General features: G+C 35.9%; 1 protein-coding gene across 10 annotated transcripts in view; it reads right to left on the bottom strand.

The window, feature by feature from the left end:
- Window positions 1–21,714, bottom strand: part of eml1 (EMAP like 1) — a 44,552-nt gene that overhangs the window by 1,579 nt on the left and 21,259 nt on the right. For 2 of the 10 annotated variants that reach the window (XM_083543449.1, XM_083543444.1), the window contains exons 2-23: window positions 21,103–21,285; window positions 19,496–19,622; window positions 17,127–17,177; window positions 14,038–14,172; window positions 13,788–13,816; window positions 12,007–12,033; window positions 9,753–9,882; window positions 8,209–8,358; window positions 7,482–7,551; window positions 6,130–6,240; window positions 4,278–4,373; window positions 3,950–4,084; window positions 3,747–3,846; window positions 3,260–3,411; window positions 2,951–3,076; window positions 2,010–2,141; window positions 1,833–1,900; window positions 1,445–1,533; window positions 1,239–1,336; window positions 748–835; window positions 444–539; window positions 116–246 (exon numbers count right to left, since the gene is read on the bottom strand). In XM_083543449.1, coding sequence (XP_083399575.1) covers window positions 116–246; window positions 444–539; window positions 748–835; window positions 1,239–1,336; window positions 1,445–1,533; window positions 1,833–1,900; window positions 2,010–2,141; window positions 2,951–3,076; window positions 3,260–3,411; window positions 3,747–3,846; window positions 3,950–4,084; window positions 4,278–4,373; window positions 6,130–6,240; window positions 7,482–7,551; window positions 8,209–8,358; window positions 9,753–9,882; window positions 12,007–12,033; window positions 13,788–13,816; window positions 14,038–14,172; window positions 17,127–17,177; window positions 19,496–19,622; window positions 21,103–21,285 — 2,324 coding nt within the window. The remainder of the gene's footprint in view (window positions 1–115; window positions 247–443; window positions 540–747; window positions 836–1,238; window positions 1,337–1,444; window positions 1,534–1,832; window positions 1,901–2,009; window positions 2,142–2,950; window positions 3,077–3,259; window positions 3,412–3,746; window positions 3,847–3,949; window positions 4,085–4,277; window positions 4,374–6,129; window positions 6,241–7,481; window positions 7,552–8,208; window positions 8,359–9,752; window positions 9,883–12,006; window positions 12,034–13,787; window positions 13,817–14,037; window positions 14,173–17,126; window positions 17,178–19,495; window positions 19,623–21,102; window positions 21,286–21,714) is intronic. The other 8 variants (XM_083543452.1, XM_083543447.1, XM_083543446.1 and 5 more) reach the window with 7 other exon arrangements.

The following is a 21,714-nucleotide window of genomic DNA, read 5'->3' as shown; positions in this document are numbered from 1 at the left end:
AAAAGCAAGAAATAAAGAAAGGGGGAGAAAGTAAAAAAAGAAACATGTGATGTATATATTTTCTTCTATCCATATTGTGTATGGGAAACTTGTAATACACATGCTGATTGCTTACTCTGTATTGAGAGCAGGGGAACGAGAAGAGGTGCACTTTTCCAAAATCATCCCCAGTGGCGAGAATTTTCTTCTCATTGGAACTGCACACAGCATTAATATCTGTCCCATCAGAACCATCTGGCCACAAGCCTGAGGGAGAGCACAAATAAAATCACCTTCCTCAGCAAATATAATCCATATTAATCCACATACACTTTTAGGACATGCAACTGTGCAGGCATTTTAATAAATTTATTAAGGACCTTTAGTATTTTAGTGTCCATTTAAACCAATTTCATGGATCATAGACCAAACCTATTATTTATGCATTGTTGCCAGAAACTCACCAAACACATGAAAGCTTAGTGTGCAGGTAAAGGTGGCCCATGGGATATCTCGAGCAGTTTCCACGCTCACTACTTGTTTACACACAGAAGGAATCCCTGGACAAACAACCACATTACCCAGTCACTGACTTCTTATCCATTATATTCATTTCTCAAATTTGCATCATTCAGATGTTTTGAATATATTATTTTTAACAGGCATGGCAGACAACAAAAAACTCATATCAGCAAATGTTTAACTTGACCGTGCTAAACCATGGTCTATTCCTGAGAACTGGTTGATAGTAAATGTTTCTATACTTACAGTAGAGTATCTCATAGTCTCCAGAGTTGGACACCAGGTACTGAGAGTCTAAAGACCAGTCTAGATGAGTAATGAAACTGGAGTGACCCTACAAGAGACCATAGTGATATTTTTACTTTCTAAATTGGAATTTTCTAAGAAAGAAATTAATCTACAAGAACTTTAAGATAAATATTATAATGTATTTTGTAAAATGTAATTTGTAATGAAATTCAGATTTGACTTTTGTTTTAACATCTTCATGGTTTTAAGTAAACTATTTAACTATTGATAATGGTGCCACCTGAATAGCAATGTATAAGACCTTCAGTCTGTCCGTCTCTCTCATTGTTTCCAAAACCTCAGCTTTCAAGCTACTACTATCGACAACATTATGTACTGTTTATGCTCCTTTCTACAATAGCACCATTGCTGGGGTCTGCATAAATACTCTGTTATTACTGTATCATGTGTAAAGCGTATTTTCGATAAAATAATGAGCAAAAACTTACTGAGCATTTTCCCACTCGACTGTATTTCTTGCCATTCTCAGCTACAGCATAAATGTAGATGTAATTGTCATGTGACCCAATAGCAAGGAAATTGCCATCTGAAAGACAAAATGTTCAATCCACTTCAACACAAGTGCTACGTGCACTGATGTCCCTGTGTATATTAATTGGAAAATAATTTTAATGGCTGTCAGAAGGACACTCACCAGGAGCAAAGAGCATAACTGAGAGCTGTTCATTCCCATCCGTATGTACTGTGACTAGATCCTTAGTTTCGGTATCCAGAACAAGCCACCTGTCCATACAATTTCAACAGCAGAACAGACGCATATTAAGCTGAACAGCTTGAAACGTTTGCAAAGGCTTTTTATTGTTATTAGGCGTTTTTGATATGCTGATGACTGTTTCATGAATATTAATAGTTCTAAAAGATATCTGAACAATGAATCTGGACTAGTCCTATGTCTGTGTATTAAATTTGCATAATAACAATGTGGTTCAGGGTCTTCCATGTATTAGACTATTAGAAATTTTTACCAGGACAGTAATGACATGTCAAAGATCTCATTGCTGTGAGGGGACAGCCTCTCTCACCTGCCTGTCTGTGTTCCTATGGCAACGGTTGCCCCAGAGGGATGGAAGCCGGCAGACTGAGCAGCATCCTATCCACATGAACACAAACGCAGACCTCAATCACCTCAATCATGTGCCAAGTTTAACTCAGACCTACATATTGGTCCTTATATGATGTATGATGTGGTTTCTCCTCACCTCCAGTGTCTTGGTCCATAGTGGCTGATGGGATTCACAGTCCCATAGACTGACCAGTTTATCATGGCCACAGGTGAGGAACTGCAGCTTCAGTGGGTGCACAGCTAAGCCCCATAATTCATCAGTATGGCCCTGATAAACAATCATACACATATGTTTCAATTGGTAGTAAATAAAAAAATTATTTACCTATAGATATTATTATCTATAGATAATTATTCCTGGCTACAGTTTAACTGCTGCTGTAATCATAAATTACAATCTACATAATTGTTTTCTTTTGCAACACACTTTGTACTGTTTGACTTAATTGTATATAATAGTGGAAGAGAAGTACTTTATATTCAGGCACACAAGAAATTTATCTTGGTGCAGACTTTTCTAAGTAATAATAAGTACAAAAAAATACATCTATATACAAGGTGCAGTCGGAATAACAAATATATTTACAATATACAGAAGTCGTAGTCAATTTAATAAATACTTTAAAAACATATTTACATATTGCATGCACATGTGGTGCATAAATTGCACAGCTATCCACATGGTGAGAAGAACAGGTTTTATTTTGACTGCAGATCTAATTTTGAACCTACCTCAAGATTTCAGTAACGCTGCTCAGTGATAATGTCTACTTGAATTGAACCAAAATATGAAGCTTAGTCAAAAAATGTAAAATGTTTAATTGCAGAATATACACTAAAAGTTTAAGCTTAGAGTTATTAATGTCTATTTATTAAGCAAGTGTTGTTTTTAGCGTTCTTTAATTATAAAAAAAAATAGGCTCAGTAAATAAAATGAGTAAATCAGTAAAAATAATATCTTTAAGCATAAGTGTGAATCACCTGTACAAAGAAATTAGATAAAAAAAAGACAATGAGCTACATAGCTTTAATTTATTCCAAGTTTTCTAAATCTGCAAGATAACTTTCAGCATTCACCTGTGTAATGGGAGAAAATTCCCCTTTCAGATTGCCCACCAAGATATAGTTTTTAGTTGTTCCAATAAGAATAGTTTCTCCCTTCCCCTCAGCAACTGTACGAATAGGCCCATACATTTCAGGAACCTAAGAAAACATACAGAGGCAGAAAACCAATATTATTCGTACTGTCTACTGTATGTTTTTATGCAAATTCACTTAAATATAAATCATTAATTAAATATAATGAGCACAGTACAGTGTTTTTTAATGTTAAATATGAAATCATAATTTCATTCTATGTTTTGAGGTGGCATTACAGTGACTCACCTCGACCATATGAATCTTCTGGTAGTTTCCATCCCAGGAAGTGAGCATACGGTCTTTCCCACCTGAAACCAATGTGCCGTCTCTCAACATGCACAGAGCAAACACGCTGCTTTCATGTGCACCCAGAATGGCCAAGCTAATGCGATTAGAGCCTTCAAGACAGACACAGAGCAGTGAACCACATTAGCAAGCATTAACCTCACTCTATGGAAGGTCAAAAACAACGGGCATATAATGGATCTGCTCAGCAAAGCAGCACTGATTTATTATCAAATTTCGTAGAAGCAGATGTTTCACTGTTACAGTTTGCAAAGCACAGACCACAACGTTACAAATAACTCAAACATTTTTATGAAATATTCATTATGTGTATATGCAATGGTTAGAGAATGCATTATGCATGATCTGATATCCATCCAAGCTTCAAAATCAGCAATTCTTTCTACAAAGTACTGTATGTCCTCAATTCTATAATTGAATTCTTTACCTTTGCCCCAAACAAGTATATTTCCACTGGAGTCACCAGTGATAGCGTCACCATTTTCTGAAAAAGTCACACATAAGACAAACTTGGGCTTCTCTTGTTTCTGCAAGAAACATAAATATAGCCTGGTATTACTTTCAAATTACTTTCAATGTTTATACAGTACACCCCCACCCGGAAATATATACTGTGATCTGTAAATTTACCTCAAACAAGCCCTGTTTCTTTAGAAGGGAGCCTTTTTCAAGGGACCAAAAGCAAAGATGGGACTTCCCACATGTTACAATTATGTTTGCATCTGTTGGATGGAAATCAGCAGCAAAAATGGACTCATTGGAGCACTGTAATAAAAATGTGTGGAAAAACAGTGATTAACATTTGATTTGGAATCTAATATGGGAAAAAAACAAACAATATTTAGTAATTTGCATACAATGCCTTAATGCTTTATACATGACTAAAGGTCAGATTTACAGTTCAATAACTTTCTCTAAATAGTTATTTAAGATGTTGGTGTATACTAAAATTACATACTTTAACATCAGCGAGTCTCTCTTCTCGCTGCCAGTCCCATACTGAAAGGACATGATCGTTGGAGTCATCCACTACACACAACCAGCTGCCTCCATTCTAAATGGTTAAAATATAGACACAAATACAGTTCGATCATTATTTGGAGAGTTAAACAACAGCTCTCTTTCTTTAATCTGTAAAAAAAAAAATTAAATATTAAAATACAGTATAGTGCATGGGTTCAGTATAGTAAGTATATACTGTATACTATGGTGTATATACAGTGAGGAAAATAAGTATTTGAACACCCTGCTATTTTGCAAGTTCTTCCACTTAGAAATCATGGAGGGGTCTGAAATTGTCATCACAGGTGCATGTCCACTGTGAGAGACATAATCTAAATAAAAAATCACAATGTATGATTTTTAAACTATTTATTTGTATGATAAAAATAAGTTTTTGCTTAATACAGGTGTTCAAATACTGCAAATAAGTATTTGAACACCTGTCTATCAGCTAGAATTCTGACCCTCAAAGACCTGTTAGTCTGCCTTTAAAATGTCCACCTCCACTACATTTATTATCCTAAATTACATGCACCTGTTTGAGGTCGTTAGCTGCATAAAGACACCTGTCCACCCCATACAATCAGTAAGAATCCAACTACTAACATGGCCAAGACCAAAGAGCTGTCCAAAGACACTAGAGACAAAATTGTACACCTCCACAAAGCTGGAAAGGGCTACGGGGAAATTGCCAAGCAGCTTGGTGAAAAAAGGTCCACTGTTGGAGCAATCATTCGAAAATGGAAGAAGCTAAACATAACTGTCAATCTCTCTCGGACTGGGGCTCCATGCAAGATCTCACCTCGTGGGGTCTCAATGATCCTAAGGAAGGTGAGAAATCAGCCCAGAACTACACGGGAGGAGCTGGTCAATGACCTGAAAAGAGCTGGGACCACCGTTTCCAAGGTTACTGTTGGTAATACACTAAGATGTCATGGTTTGAAATCATGCATGGCACTGAAGGTTCCCCTGCTTAAACCAGCACATGTCCAGGCACGTCTTAAGTTTGCCAATGACCATTTGGATGATCCAGAGGAGTCATGGGAGAAAGTCATGTGTTCAGATGAGACCAAAATAGAACTTTTGGTTCATAATTCCACTAAACGTGTTTGGAGGAAGAAGAATGATAAGTACCATCCCAAGAACACCATCCCTACTGTGAAGCATGAGGGTGGTAGCATCATGCTTTGGGGGTGTTTTTCTGCACATGGGACAGGGCGACTGCACTGTATTAAGGAGAGGATGACCGGGGCCATGTATTGCGAGATTTTGGTGAACAACCTCCTTCCCTCAGTTAGAGCATTGAAGATGGGTCGAGGCTGGGTCTTCCAACATGACAATGACCCGAAGCACACAGCCAGCATAACCAAGGAGTGGCTCTGTAAGAAGCATATCAAGGTTCTGGCGTGGCCTAGCCAGTCTCCAGACCTAAAACCAATAGAGAATTTTTGGAGGGAGCTCAAACTCCGTGTTTCTCAGCGACAGGCCAGAAACCTGACTGATCTAGAGAAGATCTGTGTGGAGGATGGGCCAAAATCCCTCCTGCAGTGTGTGCAAACCTGTTGAAAAACTATAGGAAACGTTTGACCTCTGTAATTGCAAACAAAGGCTACTGTACCAAATATTAACATTGACTTTCTCAGGTGTTCAAATTCTTATTTGCAGCTGTATCATACAAATAAATAGTTTAAAAATCATACATTGTGATTTCTGGATTTTTTTTAAGATTATGTCTCTCACAGTGGACATGCACCTACGATGACAATTTCAGACCCCTCCATGATTGTAAATATGTAAATATCCCTTACCGACTTAGAGAAGGAGAGGCACACAAGAGCTCTGTCGAAAAAGCCAGTTCCAAGAACGTGCAGTGTGTTTAGACTCACAGAGTCCCAAACACGAACATGTGGGGCTAACTGCTGCAAAAAAAACCCTTTATATTATTATCCATGTGTAAAATACAAAAATAAGGTTAGCATTGAGACAATACAGAATAATCTTAGTGTCTACTCAAGCACTTTATATTACATTTAGAATCACATACTCTAAAAGTTTACATATGAGAGATAAAGCAATAACTACAAAAAAATGTTTGGCAAATTTGCTTTAGGTCCCCAAGGTTACAATGATCATACTAATGGAGTCACAATTTTAAAGTACTTCATAAAGTTTCAGTAGACTGAGTGTAGGTTTAGTTGTTGAAATGTTGTAATATTCGCCCTAAATTCTGTTTCTTTTTTAAAGATTAAAGATCCCACTAATTTGAACATTGATATCACTCCATGTTATGGTTCTTTTAATAATGTGTAAGTACCATTTGCAGAGCAACAGTCCCCTTTTTATTAGGCAAAATTTATTTAATTATTGTTTCATGTTATATGATGTTTTAAAAATTTATTTTCATTTATTTAAATAATTTTTTGCACAAATGATTGTCGTGCAGTTCAAAGTTTACTGCAATCTGTGTGTCTGTATATCCTGCAGCTTTCAAGTTATCCTGCAAATCTTGTTGTGTGACTATTGGCTTCTCTCTTACATTCCTTTTCATTGAAATCCTGCATGGCACACGTGTCTGGGGATTATTAATTTCCATCTGAGAAAATGTTTGGACCATTAAGTTCCAGGAAAGGCAAATCCTAGTCATTTTTGGCAACAAGCTGGGGAAGGCTCATGTATGGGTCAAGTGTCACCAGCCTTTGGTCATTTTATGGATCTTTTATATGCATATGAGTGTTTAAGTTTTTATTTATATTTGTAACTAAAATATAATAAAAAATGGATGTGTGCAAATCTACAGTTTAACTGCACTGTATTAAACATCAAAATGCAAATGTTGGATTTTGCTGCACAGATGTTCAGTACACCCATTGCATGGTGTATAGTTTTAATTGGATGCTACACTCTCTGCTTTAGGGAACTGTGAATATTTTCCAAAGATTTTAGTATTTAATTTCTACATTTTAAGTTAATTTTTGTTGTTGTTGTTTACAATTTAAAAAGTAGGTCTACATTAAATTTGGCATCAAGTGTTATTCATCTCTTATGGCTCTTTCAGAAAGGCACTTGAGGAGAAGACAAAATCATTCAATGACAGTTTTCATTGTGGACATCTTTCAAGGCAGCTCAGTGTCAGTGTCTGTGATGGTATGTACTCTCTTACTTTGCCATCCGCAGAGGTTCCAGCCACTTGTCCTGTTGCTATGGTGATTTTATCAGGATGAACAGCTAGACTTTGGAGAGGAAGTGGGAGACCAAAAGTACAGTAGTTAATTGTACTGAACAAAAATGAAAAGTACATACCAAAGACTGCTACAACAGTCACAATATGAAGAACCGACATCTTCAATTGTTAAAATATTTACACAGTTTTACGCTGTGTAAAAAGTTACAAAAAATTTCAAAAGAATCTAAAAAGTACCAAAACAATTTTATTAATTATCATAAGAAACCCAGTCATGTAATTTTACCCAGTTATGTATATGCTGATTTACTGTGAATATGTCCATTGTTTTTCATGGACATATTCAAATAAAATAAATTACATATTCAAATAAAAGAAATTACAATGAAACATTGTGTCACTTAATTGCAATCGTAATGTGGATGATTTTGACAATAAGATGCTCAGTTAAATAACTTTTCACTGAGTTGTCCTTTAATGTGAAAATCATAGTGAAGTCAAACTAACAGATATTTCAACAGCTTTTTTCATTTGAAATTTGCTTATATTTTAGCCAGGCTTTATGATTTTTTATTGTTTTTTAGTAGTATAGATTATTATTTATAGTATATATTTATTTATATTATAAATAAAGCTTGAACTGGTGGATGGCGTTTGCATACCAATCAAATGCCATCCAGAGGTAGTGTACAAGTTTAGCTCTTACCATTTGATGTCATCAGTATGTCCAGTGTAGTGTCTCTGCAACTGCTCATCTACGTTGTACAATACCACCACAGAGGCAATAAAATAAATCGTCTCTCCAGTGGGAAGCAAATACAGATTGGATCGACAGTCACGGCCCCGGTAGCCATAGCTAACTTTCGGTTAAGAACAAAATCGAAACTGAGAAGTATTTAAAATGTTTAAACCCACACATATTCTAACTCCACTTTTTTGGTTTCCAAGGAAAGCTCTGGCACTGACAGATAATTCATTGTCAACATTTGTGACTAAATCCACAAGGTAATCATGGAGTTTCTGGAGACATGTGACTAAAACTGTGTAATCCATTATGTTGTGAAGGGGATAAATCATGAGTATGATGAGAACAGACCTGCAGCAACACTGACAGGCTGCAGCAATGAAGATTAAAAGCTGGCTTTAGCCTACAGACTATAAAAAGGTTAATTGATATTCCTTGTAAATGTTATAAGTAAGAAAAGAACAAAATGTTAAATCATGTTAAAAGACCATTCCTTCTTATCCTTTGATGTACAAGTAATCCCACAAGTTGATTTCGCCTTCAGGCTTATCATGACCTCCTTGCTGAAACAGAGATGCATTATGCACAAGATCGCAAAATGCCTCCAAACTGTATTTTTGAGTTGTAAATCAGAGCAATTTTGTTTGTGTATTTCTCATGAAAATAGATTTACACTGGTACACAATTTGAAGAAAAAAACCCACCAAAGATTACATAATTTAATTTAACTTAAAAACTAAAAAAATGTGAATCTTTGCTATTCATTATAACAGCCAAAGAAATGGAAGATCTATTTTACAAAAGATTATGCGTAAATACATACCTAAAAAAATTCAAGTTGGTTTTGTATAAGAAGAGCTGGTTCCATCTTTCTTAAGAGCAATGTCACTATATTTTTCTAGCCATGAATGAATATTTCCACCTGGCCAAGTCACTAGTTCCTTTGACTGCTTAAAAAAAAAAGAAATACTCAGTAATCCCCATGTCACATTATTATATAGTTATGAAATACCTATAATTTGGGGGGAAGGCCATGTCTAATGTGCTACCATCTTCTTAGCATACCTCATACTGTATAAATTCCCATCACCAATTCTCAGAATTTCTCTTTCCATTACAAATTCATGTATTTATGCAAAATATTTAAAGACATAGCCTGCACTCACAGTGCTACTGTGCAACATGTATCAGTAGATTTACCCCATTTAGATCTTGTTAACATATTAATCAAATAATGAATTCATTCATTCATCTTAATTGCTGTATTCTGTTCTATATCACTAAGCATCCAGAGCCTGCTCCACAACATTGGGCATTAGGTGGGAATACAATCTGAAATGGCAATCTATTTCATCACAATAATCCATGCACATATTCATACAATGATTCACATCTAAGGCAATTTTATATGGGTTAAAAAGTAAAAACATGCACAGACTTTCATGCTTTTGGAACCTACCATCATGTTACTGATGTGAACATACAGGTCACACACAAAAGGATACACCCAATCTAGCTTCAGTTTCTTAGGAGGCAGATCGGCTTTTGCTTCTAGACAGTATGTGTCAACCAGTTCTTTTGGCATGTACATGGTAATGGGTCTTCCTTTCAAATACATTTTGACATAGCCTTCATCTAAAAAAAGCAACATATTTTCAGCACAGAAAATTGAATAATATCTCACTGGGAGGCTGATTTTATGTAAAGATTTCTATACAAATGATAGCGATATGAATCACCGAGCCATTAAAGATTTATCAACCAGTGTAAGTGTGGTATGCAATGCTGTGCAAGGTTAAAACAATAAGAAAATGTAAAAAAAATAAAATAAAATAAAATAAAAAGTATTGTCAATGAATTTATCATTGCACTATTATTTTTTATGTCAACAATGAATAAAAAGAAAGATAAGGGTGCAGTTTCTTGGATTTACAGTTTAATAGATACACATTTAAAGAAAACAAATATGCAAGCAAAGCGGATGAGGGAAACATATATAGTAGGTCTAACAGGCATAATTAAAACTGATTAATATTTAATAGACAAAAAAAGTGTCAGAAATGGTGAGTGGCATGCAGAAAAAGTCAAACAAAACAGCTAAACAGAAATCCACTAAAAACATCTAAGAAAAAGAAAGACTGAGAGAAACAACAAGACAAATCTGAGCTGTTATTTACCACTACATACTAACCACTGACCACTATTCCCATTATCAATACTATAAGATGTATTAGTAACAGATTTGAAAGTATTGGCTGGGGGATTTGATGGGGCTCCTGTAACTAGATGTGTCTAATAGTGAGTGTGTGGAATGAGAAAGACACTTCTTCGGTGAGAGAGTAAATGGGACAGCCATTCCGACCCTGGACCGTGTTGCCTTGCTGGGTGAAATCTTGGCCTCTGGGGAAATGAGTGAAGAATTGAAGGGCACAGCTGATGTGCAGGGTTCAGTGGAAGTGGTCCTTATAGTTGGCTGATGCAAGTAGATCTGCACAGTCACTAGGGTAAAGTGATGGCATTGGGGAAATGGCAAAGAAGTTGGATGGAGTATAAAAATAAAAATAAAAATTATCTTCTTTATTCTCTGACATGAGCACATTCAACACACAAGGGCTTCTACAAAATAAACTACTGGATCACAAACCAGTGTGGGAACGGGGGATTTAATTTGGGCATCATATTTCTTGTGAAAGGGTAAAGTAGGGCAAGCAGACACATCAATAACATGGGAGCTCATCAACAGACATAGACGAAACTCTCACAGCATCTAAAACTGCTACACACTCATGACAAGAAGATTGCCCAAGCATATTCAGAGGCAAAAACAATTTAAAAAATGCAATGCCTCTAAAAGATTGATAGAATGATTAAAGGTGTGTGGAGTGAAAGCAGCTCTACTTTTACTGCCAGCAAGCCTTTCAGTGAGCTGCTGGGTAACTGCAGGAGAATGTGGGCTCCTGTGGTGCATGTGAAAAATAGGCATTGTGGGCTGTGAGCAAACACACAGTGTGCCTCTAGCAGGTTAACAAGCAATCAACCACAGGCTGACAACACTCTCGATGCATGTTAGGCAGAGTGCTCATTAGTCGATTTGGAAGGATTGCACTTTGGGGGTCTGTTACACACACATCCATCAGATCAACCCATGCCTTTACACCAAACATGGATCTGGTGCATTTTGTGCCATTTTAAGCTAGTCCAAACTGCTCTGAGACAATCTACTGAGGAATGTGTACAATAAAAAAAAAAAGCCCTGCCTTATTGCCCCACTGGATTCCGAATTCTAGTCGTAATGTAGCGAAGCACTGCACTGTTTTGTGGTTATCTATTTCCAAACGACTTATCAAAATATCAAACCATTCAGAAGTTTCATTTTATATGATGAAGCTGGAAAAATGCCAAACAGTGTAGTGTAAAGCTACTCAATTTTATTGTACATTTATACACTTTTTAGAAAACAGGATACTATACTGTACCATTCCTTGTAGCTGGCCTACCTTTTGTGCAATTAGTTTGTGCGCTTTTACATTGAAAGCAGAACCTTTAAAGCTTAAAGGTAAATTATATCAATTTTCCTGGTAACAGATACATATCAAACGTACAGAAGCCTCTGAGTAAAAATGGAAAGGTACAGTTTAGTACCCTTATTTCTGAGAGTGTCTTCAGAGCAGGAGGATCTAATAGATGTCTTTAAGCTTATTGATGACACAATGCCCACAGAGCCATTTGGGTAAGTGATGGTTGATGATCAGGGCCTACCTTTGCAATGTGTCACCCGCCGCATCCCTTATTGAGTGTACACAGACAGAGACAGAGGCTGTGTAAAAAGGCTCTTTACAAAGGGAGAGAGACAGATAGATCCTGGCTCACTGGCTCCTAGACCATTCTTAATTACTCTGCAAGGACCTTAAAGGAGACATCTTTCTGGTCCTTTGTTCTATGCAACAAACTGATTATGTTAATGTTCTCTTTTGTTAATGTAGGTAACATCTTGTGATGCCGTCAGTTAATCAGGGATTACCTAACATGGTCAAACATTAAATAAATGCTGTATACAGTTCCAGGTCGCAGATAGTGTAGGCCAGTGTGATGAAAAATCAGGATTTAAAAGAGAGGCGCTTGTATATGTATATTAAATTAAATGAATGTGACGTTCACCCTTTAAAGACTTTGCAATTATGTTCCCAATGTGCTGTGTGCTGTCTTTAAATCTGAGATGCAATTAAATCAACAGAAAATAATACAGACTTGTAATGTAAATGGCACTCTATATGTGTATTAGTTAAGAAAAGCAGATCACCAAAAAGTAAAGAAAAACACAATTATGTTAGAACAAAAGAGAAAGTATTTGTAAATAGGTGAAAAATGGGTTACTGATGATAGATGTGGTTGTGATTTGCTGATTGGATTAAAATGTGTAATCCACCAACATACACAGAACACAACACACTCTCACTGTGTTTTGTATTATCTGAGATAATTTAATATATATTTTATATATTAATAATATATTAATTATTAATTATATTTTAACATATATTTAAAATAATATTTTCTTATATAATAATGTTTTTTTGTGTATTAAATTGTAAAATATTACAGATACACTATACGGACAAACGTTTTTTGGACACCTGACATTAAGATTCCTATGTCTTGTTTTTGAACAGCTCATTCCACATTTAATGGCAATTTTCTGTTGAAATATCTTCCATTGTTCTTAGATTTGGAGTGTAGTTGTGGATATACAGTATGTGCTTATTTAGCCACAAGGATGTTAGTAAAGTCAGGTGCTGATCGAGGTTCGAGGAGGTCTGGGGTGCAGTCAGTGTTTAAATTCATCCTAAAGTAGTTCAGTAGGGTTGAGGTCAGAGCTCTATAGCAGGCCACTCAAGATCTTCTACTATACACCATGTAAAGCAAATCTTCATGGAGCTCTTTGTGCACAGGGGCATTGTTATACTGGTACAGGTTTGGATTTCCTAGTTTACAGTAAGTCAAGGGAAAATGTAATGCCACCACATCCAAGGGCATCCTAGACAATTGTGTCCCTTCGTCTTTGTTGCAACCGTTTGGAGAAGAACCACATACAGTATGGCTGGAAGTGTCCCGATACTTTTGTCCATATTGTGTGAAGAGTACCTAAATACTTTATAGAAAATACACCATAATTATGCATTCTTTTTTGTTTTGTTTTTTCTGGATAGATGTACGCATGGTCAGCGATTGGTCAGAAATAAACTTTGTGCAATATATATATGTGTGTTAGTGTGTGTGTGTGTGTGTGTGTGTGTGTGTGTGTGTGTGTGTGTGTGTGTGTGTGTGTGTAAAGATAGTAAACAGATGATAAACTGCAGATAAGTCTTCATTAATAATTGACTCTTCTAATTAGAAAAGTCATATTTAAGCCTTGTGTACTTTTGAAACAATTGTAATGTAAATTGTAAATGTACATTTTAATGTGTTTATTACCATCAGTCTTCCCTTATAAACTTAAAAACCTTTCATGGTTTTAAGTTTATGAGACATGTGTCACTTACCAGCACTAAATACAGGCTCCTTCTGTTTGCTGCAGAGTGTGAAAGAAATAAAAGCACTTAAAACCAAATAAAGTGCATGTACATGTGAATGCAATGTTAATTTGACCAGAAAGTGTTTTTCACGTCAGCACTGCAAAATTAGGTTTATATTTTTTTGTAGTTAAGCTCATTTTACAACAATATACACCAGTTATGTTTTGTTAATTAAAAAATATAAGCTGTATTTAGTAAGGGTCAAAGGTTACTGTACCTCTCACTGGCTCTCTTGCCGCTTGAGTTGCTTCCAATTGAGGTGGTGCGTGTACGGTTGCTCTCGGCTTTACCTCCTCCTTCTTTTCTACTGCTGGGGCCCAGAAGCTCTGATGAACTTGTTCTTTTCACAGTGCTGAGAAAATACAAAGGGTGGCAAATAAGTTATTTTAATCAGTTATAGATTGTGTAATGGGTAAAAGTGAAATATCATATGAAAAGAAAAAATATATTACAATGAATGGAACATGCTTAATACAGGGTCGACAAATAAACAATTCATTAGCTGAAACAAACAGGTCAAAACTCTGATTCCATCCAGAGGTGAATTATTTTCCTATAACGGTACATCCCACATTTTTTTTAACTTCTTTTATACATTTAAAGTTGTTTACCATTTAAAATTAAGTTTTGAAGGCCTCTTGTGCTTTGTATCCATTATAGTTGAATGTTATGGAATGTTCACAAAACACCTTACTGCTTGATATTACCTACATCAGCTACACTGTATGACCAAACGTTTGTTGACACCTGAGCATTGCACCCAATATGCAAAAAACTTGAGAAACTTGCATTTTTTGTTTTTTTTTTGCTGAAGCACTAGAGTTTTCTATTACTAAAATAAAGGGGAACTGAACAAGAAAATTTTAATAATTTGCCCAAGGCAAAAGCCTGACATCAACCCTACTAAATGCCATATACCTGCATACTGCATACCATGTCTAGTAGAAGGTCTTTCCAGAATGCAAAGAGAGAAAATCTGTAACGAGATGTTCACCAAGCATATATGGGTGTGTTGGTCAGGTGTCCTCTTTTTCTCTCTATGTCTCTCTCTGCCTAGAAATCACATAGTTCTCTGTCCATCAGTGATGGAAAGCATATGAACTTTTACAAATCACTGATATTCAAGGCAGAATGATCTAATTATTTACAGACTACAGAAAAAAAAGTTATTTAAAAATCTCATGATACTGTCTCTTGAAGGATTCCATGTTTGTGCTCATAATAAAAATGTAGTGTTCCAATTTTGTGTCACATGTAACTGATTTAGCATCTTCATTTTCATTTGACATGTATAAAAGTAAGGTGGTCATTGTGTTAGCATTAAATAAATATAACAGTATCTCTGTTGTGCTTCTAGTCACTGTTGTCGCATCCCTTCATATTTAAGATGATAAAAATAATGTTTAGCATCTGCTTGAACAAATAAATGAGTATTAAAAATAGCTCCTTCCAACCAAACAGCCAGACCACACTCTTGCAGTAAGTACTGTATATACTTGAGCAGGTAGAAGGAGGAAGAACAGAGTAGCACACACCATAGGTTTTAGGTACTTTGTGTCACCTATAATTGCATGATGCAGTTCAACAAACATAAAGTGTTCTATGGTAGATGCCAGAGGGAAGTTAGAAATTTTACTAAACTTCTTGTCCTAGGCGCCTGTGCTGGCAATTTATTCGCCCCTGTGCTTACTGATAATTAATACCCCTTCAAATTAAGTGAAGTCTGGGAGGCTAAATCACATTAAGATTCTGTTTGTAAACTAAAGACAGGTGTAATTTTATATTAATCACCAAATTGAACGCAATGGAACACTAGAAAAATAACACTGAAAAACAAATTTCGTAGCTGAACCTTGATTGAGAAATTACTTGAACAATAAAACATATCAGGCTGAATCTAACTCAGGAACTGGCCCTGTGCATGAGCGTAAACATTAACTCAGGAAATGGTGTTGGGGAGATAACACATTACATATCCCCCCACTAACACTTACTGTTATTTTAAATACTCTGTCTTTGCATTTACTGACAACAAAGCCACATGCTGGATATATCTGGACCAGCCAGCATATTTTTTTATTTGCTTTCCCATGATACACCCATGTCACCAGGTTTGCAATGGCATAGAGTGGACATGAAGGCCTGGACAGAGAATGGCTGCTCTTTTAAAATGCAAAAACAAAGAAAAATGCTGAGTCAGCAGCTTCTTGGTTGCCAAGCCTAATCCAAGCTGCATGGGCAAAGCTCTTTCAGGTCAGTCACTGGCTAGTGATGTTATCCTGTGTAAAGCTGAGCTGCTGGATGTTTAAGCATGAAGAGGTGCTTTTGTTAAGAATAAAACTTCGAGCACTAAATCTGAGCACACTTTCAGTTAATTAAGAGACTATACCACTTTCAATCATCAGAGAAATTGCGAATTAAGTGGGAGCTTTAAGGGAGAAACTGATGATTGTGGAAACTAGGGAGTTTTGTGATGAGGCCAAAGAATGTTCAGTTCCTGAAACTGAACTCATTATTTCCTAGGTGATTTTAGAGCATCCAGGATCCATGTAAGAAAGAAGACCGTTGAGCAAAATGGTTTTGTATATATATATATATATAAACACCTCCCGAATGACTACACCATGTACAAAGATAGTATTTTTGTATATACAAGTGAGTACACCTCTCACATTTAGGCAACCACTTTAGTATATCTTCTCCATTATTGTCAAAATAGCTGGCAACAAAAAAGTGTACATCTTAAGTGATACTAGCTGTACGTCATGTTACTATGTGTAGAAGCTAACTTTAAAAACCATGTCTGATTGCTGTCAGCATTACTTCAAAGGTTGCAGAAGTGGAAGGTCCGCTTGACCTACAGTCAAGCATGGTGGTGATAGCATCGTGGTCTGGGGCTGAGGGAAACATGGATTTCAACATGTACTGTGACATTCTAAAGCAGAACATGAGCCTTTTTTAACATAACAACAATCCTAAGCACACCGCCAAAATGACAACTGCCTTGCTATGGAAGCTGAAGGTAAAGGTGATGGAGTGGCAAAGTATGTCTCCAGACCTGAACCCTTTTGAACACCTGTTGGCATCCTCAAGTGGAAGGTGGAAAAGCTTTGTGTTTCTAACATCCAACAGCTCCATGATGTCATTTTTTAGAGGACAGTAAATCTATACTGCTATACTGGTTATAACATAATATATAATAATATGGTTGCTGAAATGTGAGAGGTGTACTCTATATATAGGTATATATAAATAGTTTATTGATATCTAGAAATATAGGAAATGTCTAAGAACACATACTCTCACCTGTAGGATGGCTTAAGTGGAAACTTGGATAAGCTGGACAGACTGGACACACTGTACACAGAGCATGCAGCAAAGGAACAGAGAAGAAGATCAAGATAAATAGGGAAAAGACAGGTGGCTTTGGGATGTTTGGGAGATGTTGGAAGATAAAGTAGAAGGATAGTGTGTAAATGTATTAGGTATAGATTGTAGCACACACACACACACACACACACACACACACGCGCGCACGCACGCAAGCGCGCGCGCGCACGCACGCACGCACACACGCACACACACACACTCACAGATTTATATACTTGTAAGGACATTCTTTTGCCATACTTGTTAATGGATAAATGTATTTCTGTGTCTACAACTAAATATATTCCTCTAAAACTTCAAGTTTAGTAAATCAATTATTTAATAAAAAAATAAAAAATAAATTTAAAAAAAGCAATTCTTTCCTTATAGGGTCCAGCCAAAATGCTAAACAAGGCCAGAACTGTCAGACAGTTCTTGTGGGTACATTTGTTTCCACCCAAGACATTCTTCTCCAAGACACATTTATACAAAATGTACAAAAGAGATGCTTTTTATCATAAAATTATATTTTTAAACATAAATCTAAACCATAGTGTGATGATGTGCTAAGAGGATAAAATATAAAATATAAATCAAAGGAAGGTTTTATGCATTATCAGCATTTTTGTTCCTTAACATTCACATACTATACATGTCTTTTTCACAGCCACCATTTATATAATGCTCGTTTCTCAAAATCGATATTATACAAACGTATTACATATGCATGTATGATAATATGCATCTTCATTCATGCATTCATTCTTATACTCAACTACTTTATTGACCTTGGCCCTTTAACACACCATTCAGACATCCATTGTCTCATATCTCTTTAATTTATAATTGAGCTCCAAGCCAGGCAACTGTGTGTGCATTTGTGTGTGTGGGTGTATGTGTTTCTATAAGTGTTTGTGACAGGAGGAAGACGGATCACCTTTATTCATTCTTATTGCTCACAGTTATTCTTTCAGACTGAGACTGACATCGCCACAATGGCCATAGCGGCTGTTACTCTGCTACTCATGAGAAATGTCAGGTTTATTCACAGTGGACATGTGTGTTGGAGAGACATTATATTATCAGGCTCCTGTGACACACTGGCATTTAAAAAAATGGATCTGATTGGTCCAGGAGATGCAGAAAGTAGAGAAATATTCAAATTAAAATAATTGTATAATAATGTATCGTTTATTGGGACATCTGGATGATCTGACTGTTAAGAGCACTCAACCTCTCTAAAGGTTCCTTAATCTTAAATTCTGCACATGTTTTAAAGGAAAACCATTTTAAGATGTCTTTTGGACAGGTGAGACCAAAGTGGAGATGTTTGACCATAATGCACAGTGCCACATTTGGGAAAATCCAGATGCAGCATATCAGCACAAACACCTCAAACTAGCTATCAAACACAGTGTTGGAGGGGTGATAGTGTTAAGTTTTTTCCCCACACATTTATTAAATTTCAGTTTGATTTTTGTAAAAAAAAATAAACAATGGCAAGGTGTAACATGTTATTTGTTGTTCATTTGAAATTATTTTTATTTTTATAATTTCATAAAATTATATTTAGATTAACTTCCCGTGGGCTCACCACCTGCAGGAGGGACCGTAAGGGACGGTGCTGTGAGGATTGGGCAGCAGTCGAAGGCGGGGGCCTGCTTAGACTGCTGCCCCCGCGACCCGAATTACGGATAAGCGGAAGAAAATGAATGAATGAATGAATGAATATTTAGATTAAACTGATTTATAAATGTATAAGATATTTATCTTAATGCATAAAACCACAATAACCTTTTGTCAAGGTTCTCCTACGTACCTACATACTTGTATGTATATTCATTCATTTCCTTAGAGAACAGTCAGATAAACTTAAAATCTACATGTATGTATGTTTTATATACCTCACATTTAATGTTTTACATTTTTTCACATGCAGTATATACTGGTATTTGGTTATGAATAATGAAAAAAAGGAAAATGGTATAGGAATGTAAGGCTTAAGCAAGCTGATAGATCTTTCTGTTTCTTTTCTTGCCCATTAAAAAATGTAAAAGCTGACTGAACATAGGGTCGATCATTACCATCTGTATTGCCTAATGATGTCCTGACCCACATATCTAAGCTACCTAAAAATCCTATTACAATGTTATCGTGCTTCAGACCTTAAAATTTGTCTCTGAGGTCCAATAAAAAAAGAAAAAATTGTTTATACGATGCATTTTACAAATAATTGTTTAAACAAAGTTAATGTACCATTAAGCCAAAAGTATGGCGTTATTTAAACAAAACCTGAAATCGCTCACCTTTTGGTTGCTGGTGTATTGTCCTTCTTGGAGCCTGAGGGTGACAGCAGAGTGGCGCTTTTCTTTGGTAAGACGTTGCCATTGTGTACTGTATGCTTTAATGGCAGTGCTGCAATCATTGGCCTGGCTGTAAGATTAAAGATCAGAAAGCAGGTGAGACGTCTGTTTTTACCACAGTCCATTCAGAGACTCTTATAAAATGTGATAAGTAAAACACATTTAACAAAAAAAACTACATCACATAAACAAAGCATACACTTAAAATTCTGTCCAGTAATCGATATTAAAATAAGTAATAAATAAACACATGACCTGCAAAGTGTACCCGGCATTACACGCATTATTGGAAATTATCTACGCAGATTTCATACAAATTGGAATTTCATTCTTCAGCACTATAGGGGACCTGTTCATTATTACCAGGATTATTTATCATTTATTATAGGCCATATGTGTTGAGTATACCTTGCTCCAGTTTAGCTTCATTAAAGTATACCTAACGTGTAACTGCTGATAGCAAAGAGTAAGAGAGGAATCTTTTTATATTACCCTCATTAAAAATTCATGGATGCAGATTTTATGAGAGTTTTTCATGTTTCTCTCTTGGCTTCTGAATGTATAAGTAGCAGATTTGGGGAAACCCTACAAAAGGAGATGAAAGAGATGCCAAAAGAAAAAGGAAAGCAGGAAAAGGGAAAGAGAAGAATCGGAAAGGCCTCAGAAAAATCAATGAAACTGCAGGTAGGCAGACATGACTGACTATATGAACACTTCGCACACAGACACAAAGAGAACAGAGAAAATAGAACGAAGGTGTGTTGATCAGAGATGGGTAACACAGAAGTGTGTCTGGCAGTACATGATGAGGAGATTGTTTTTTGGCGGTGGCAACTTTCTGTACCTAATTAAAAAGTGACTGATATCAAAAGTGTGCCTATTTGATTCAGATCAAACGCAACCCCAATTATCATCAACCCTTTTGCTGCATAGACAAGTGGGATTAGCAATGCTGAATGATGACAAATCAGACCATTTCATATCTGGAATCAAACATTATACATGTGCTAAATTATTGCACACCACAATTGATACAGTGCATCAAAAATGTTTTTCAATGTTTTCAAATAAGCATTAATCCTCCTATTGCAGTGTGGAGTTCTAGTGATGTGACAGCCAAATGTCCTGTATAATAAACAACACAAACTGCCTCTGTGCTTGATTCAGCTTCACTGCTCTCTGCGGTGGGAGGTTTTCTCATCCCTGATTCGTTTTAAAATGAAAGAAAAGAGTGAAATCTAAAGGTAACAGTATGGGAATTGAATGGGTTTTGGGCTCCTTGGAAGATTGTCAGTTTAATTTCCTGCACTGCTGTCACTGTTGGGCAAGGCTGTCGACCAAGATTGTTCAGTTGTACTCTGTAATTTGCTTCAGATAAAATAATCAACATTGTTTTTCGATAAATATCTCACTCAAACAAAATAAAATATATGAATACTAAAAATGGTTAGAATGGGATAAGAAACCCCAAAAAATCCAAATATATAGAGCATGTGATAACATCATAAAAACATATATAAATATATACATATATTATAAACGTATGTTACCTTTGGTTGGTCCCTTCCTGTTTAGCATGGCCTGTTGCTCTTCTGAGATGTTGAGTCTCCTCACCACATCGGCTAATGCTGATTTAAGTAACTGAATCTCATCCTCCTGCATCTGTACACGCTGCTCCAGGGATGCGAGTCGGTCCGTCACCTCCATGCTGCTGGTTGCCGAAGCACTGTCATCTACAAACAACAACAAACAAACATGCGGTAATATAACACTGATAAGCAGATACATTGTTTATTAATGATATATCAAGAACAAATGATTAGTAAATGAGAATTTTTTTAATGAAAAAGATTTATATATTTTATACATTGTTTTAATATTAAAATATCAGTAATGTAGTATTACATGAATTTTAATAGATGATTCCTAATTTGATCAAAATTCTATTTTATTCCACTTTTATATTCTTCTATTCTACTGATCTAGCATTTTCTAGCATTTTCTCTATGCAGTATTCAGAAATATTCTAAAAATGCGTATAATTACAATTGAGGAACCTTTTACGGTTTTCAGTTGCGTAATTAATGCATTTACATAAGTATATACAATAAGTGTTATTTAATATTACATGTATATGGTAGACATCTAGACAACAGACTCGA

This window comes from Silurus aristotelis, assembly GCF_946808225.1.
Source record: "Silurus aristotelis genome assembly, chromosome: 6".
NCBI lineage: Eukaryota > Metazoa > Chordata > Actinopteri > Siluriformes > Siluridae > Silurus > Silurus aristotelis.
The sequence above is the reverse complement of the archived record's forward strand: the minus strand, read 5'-3'. Positions and strand labels throughout refer to the sequence as shown.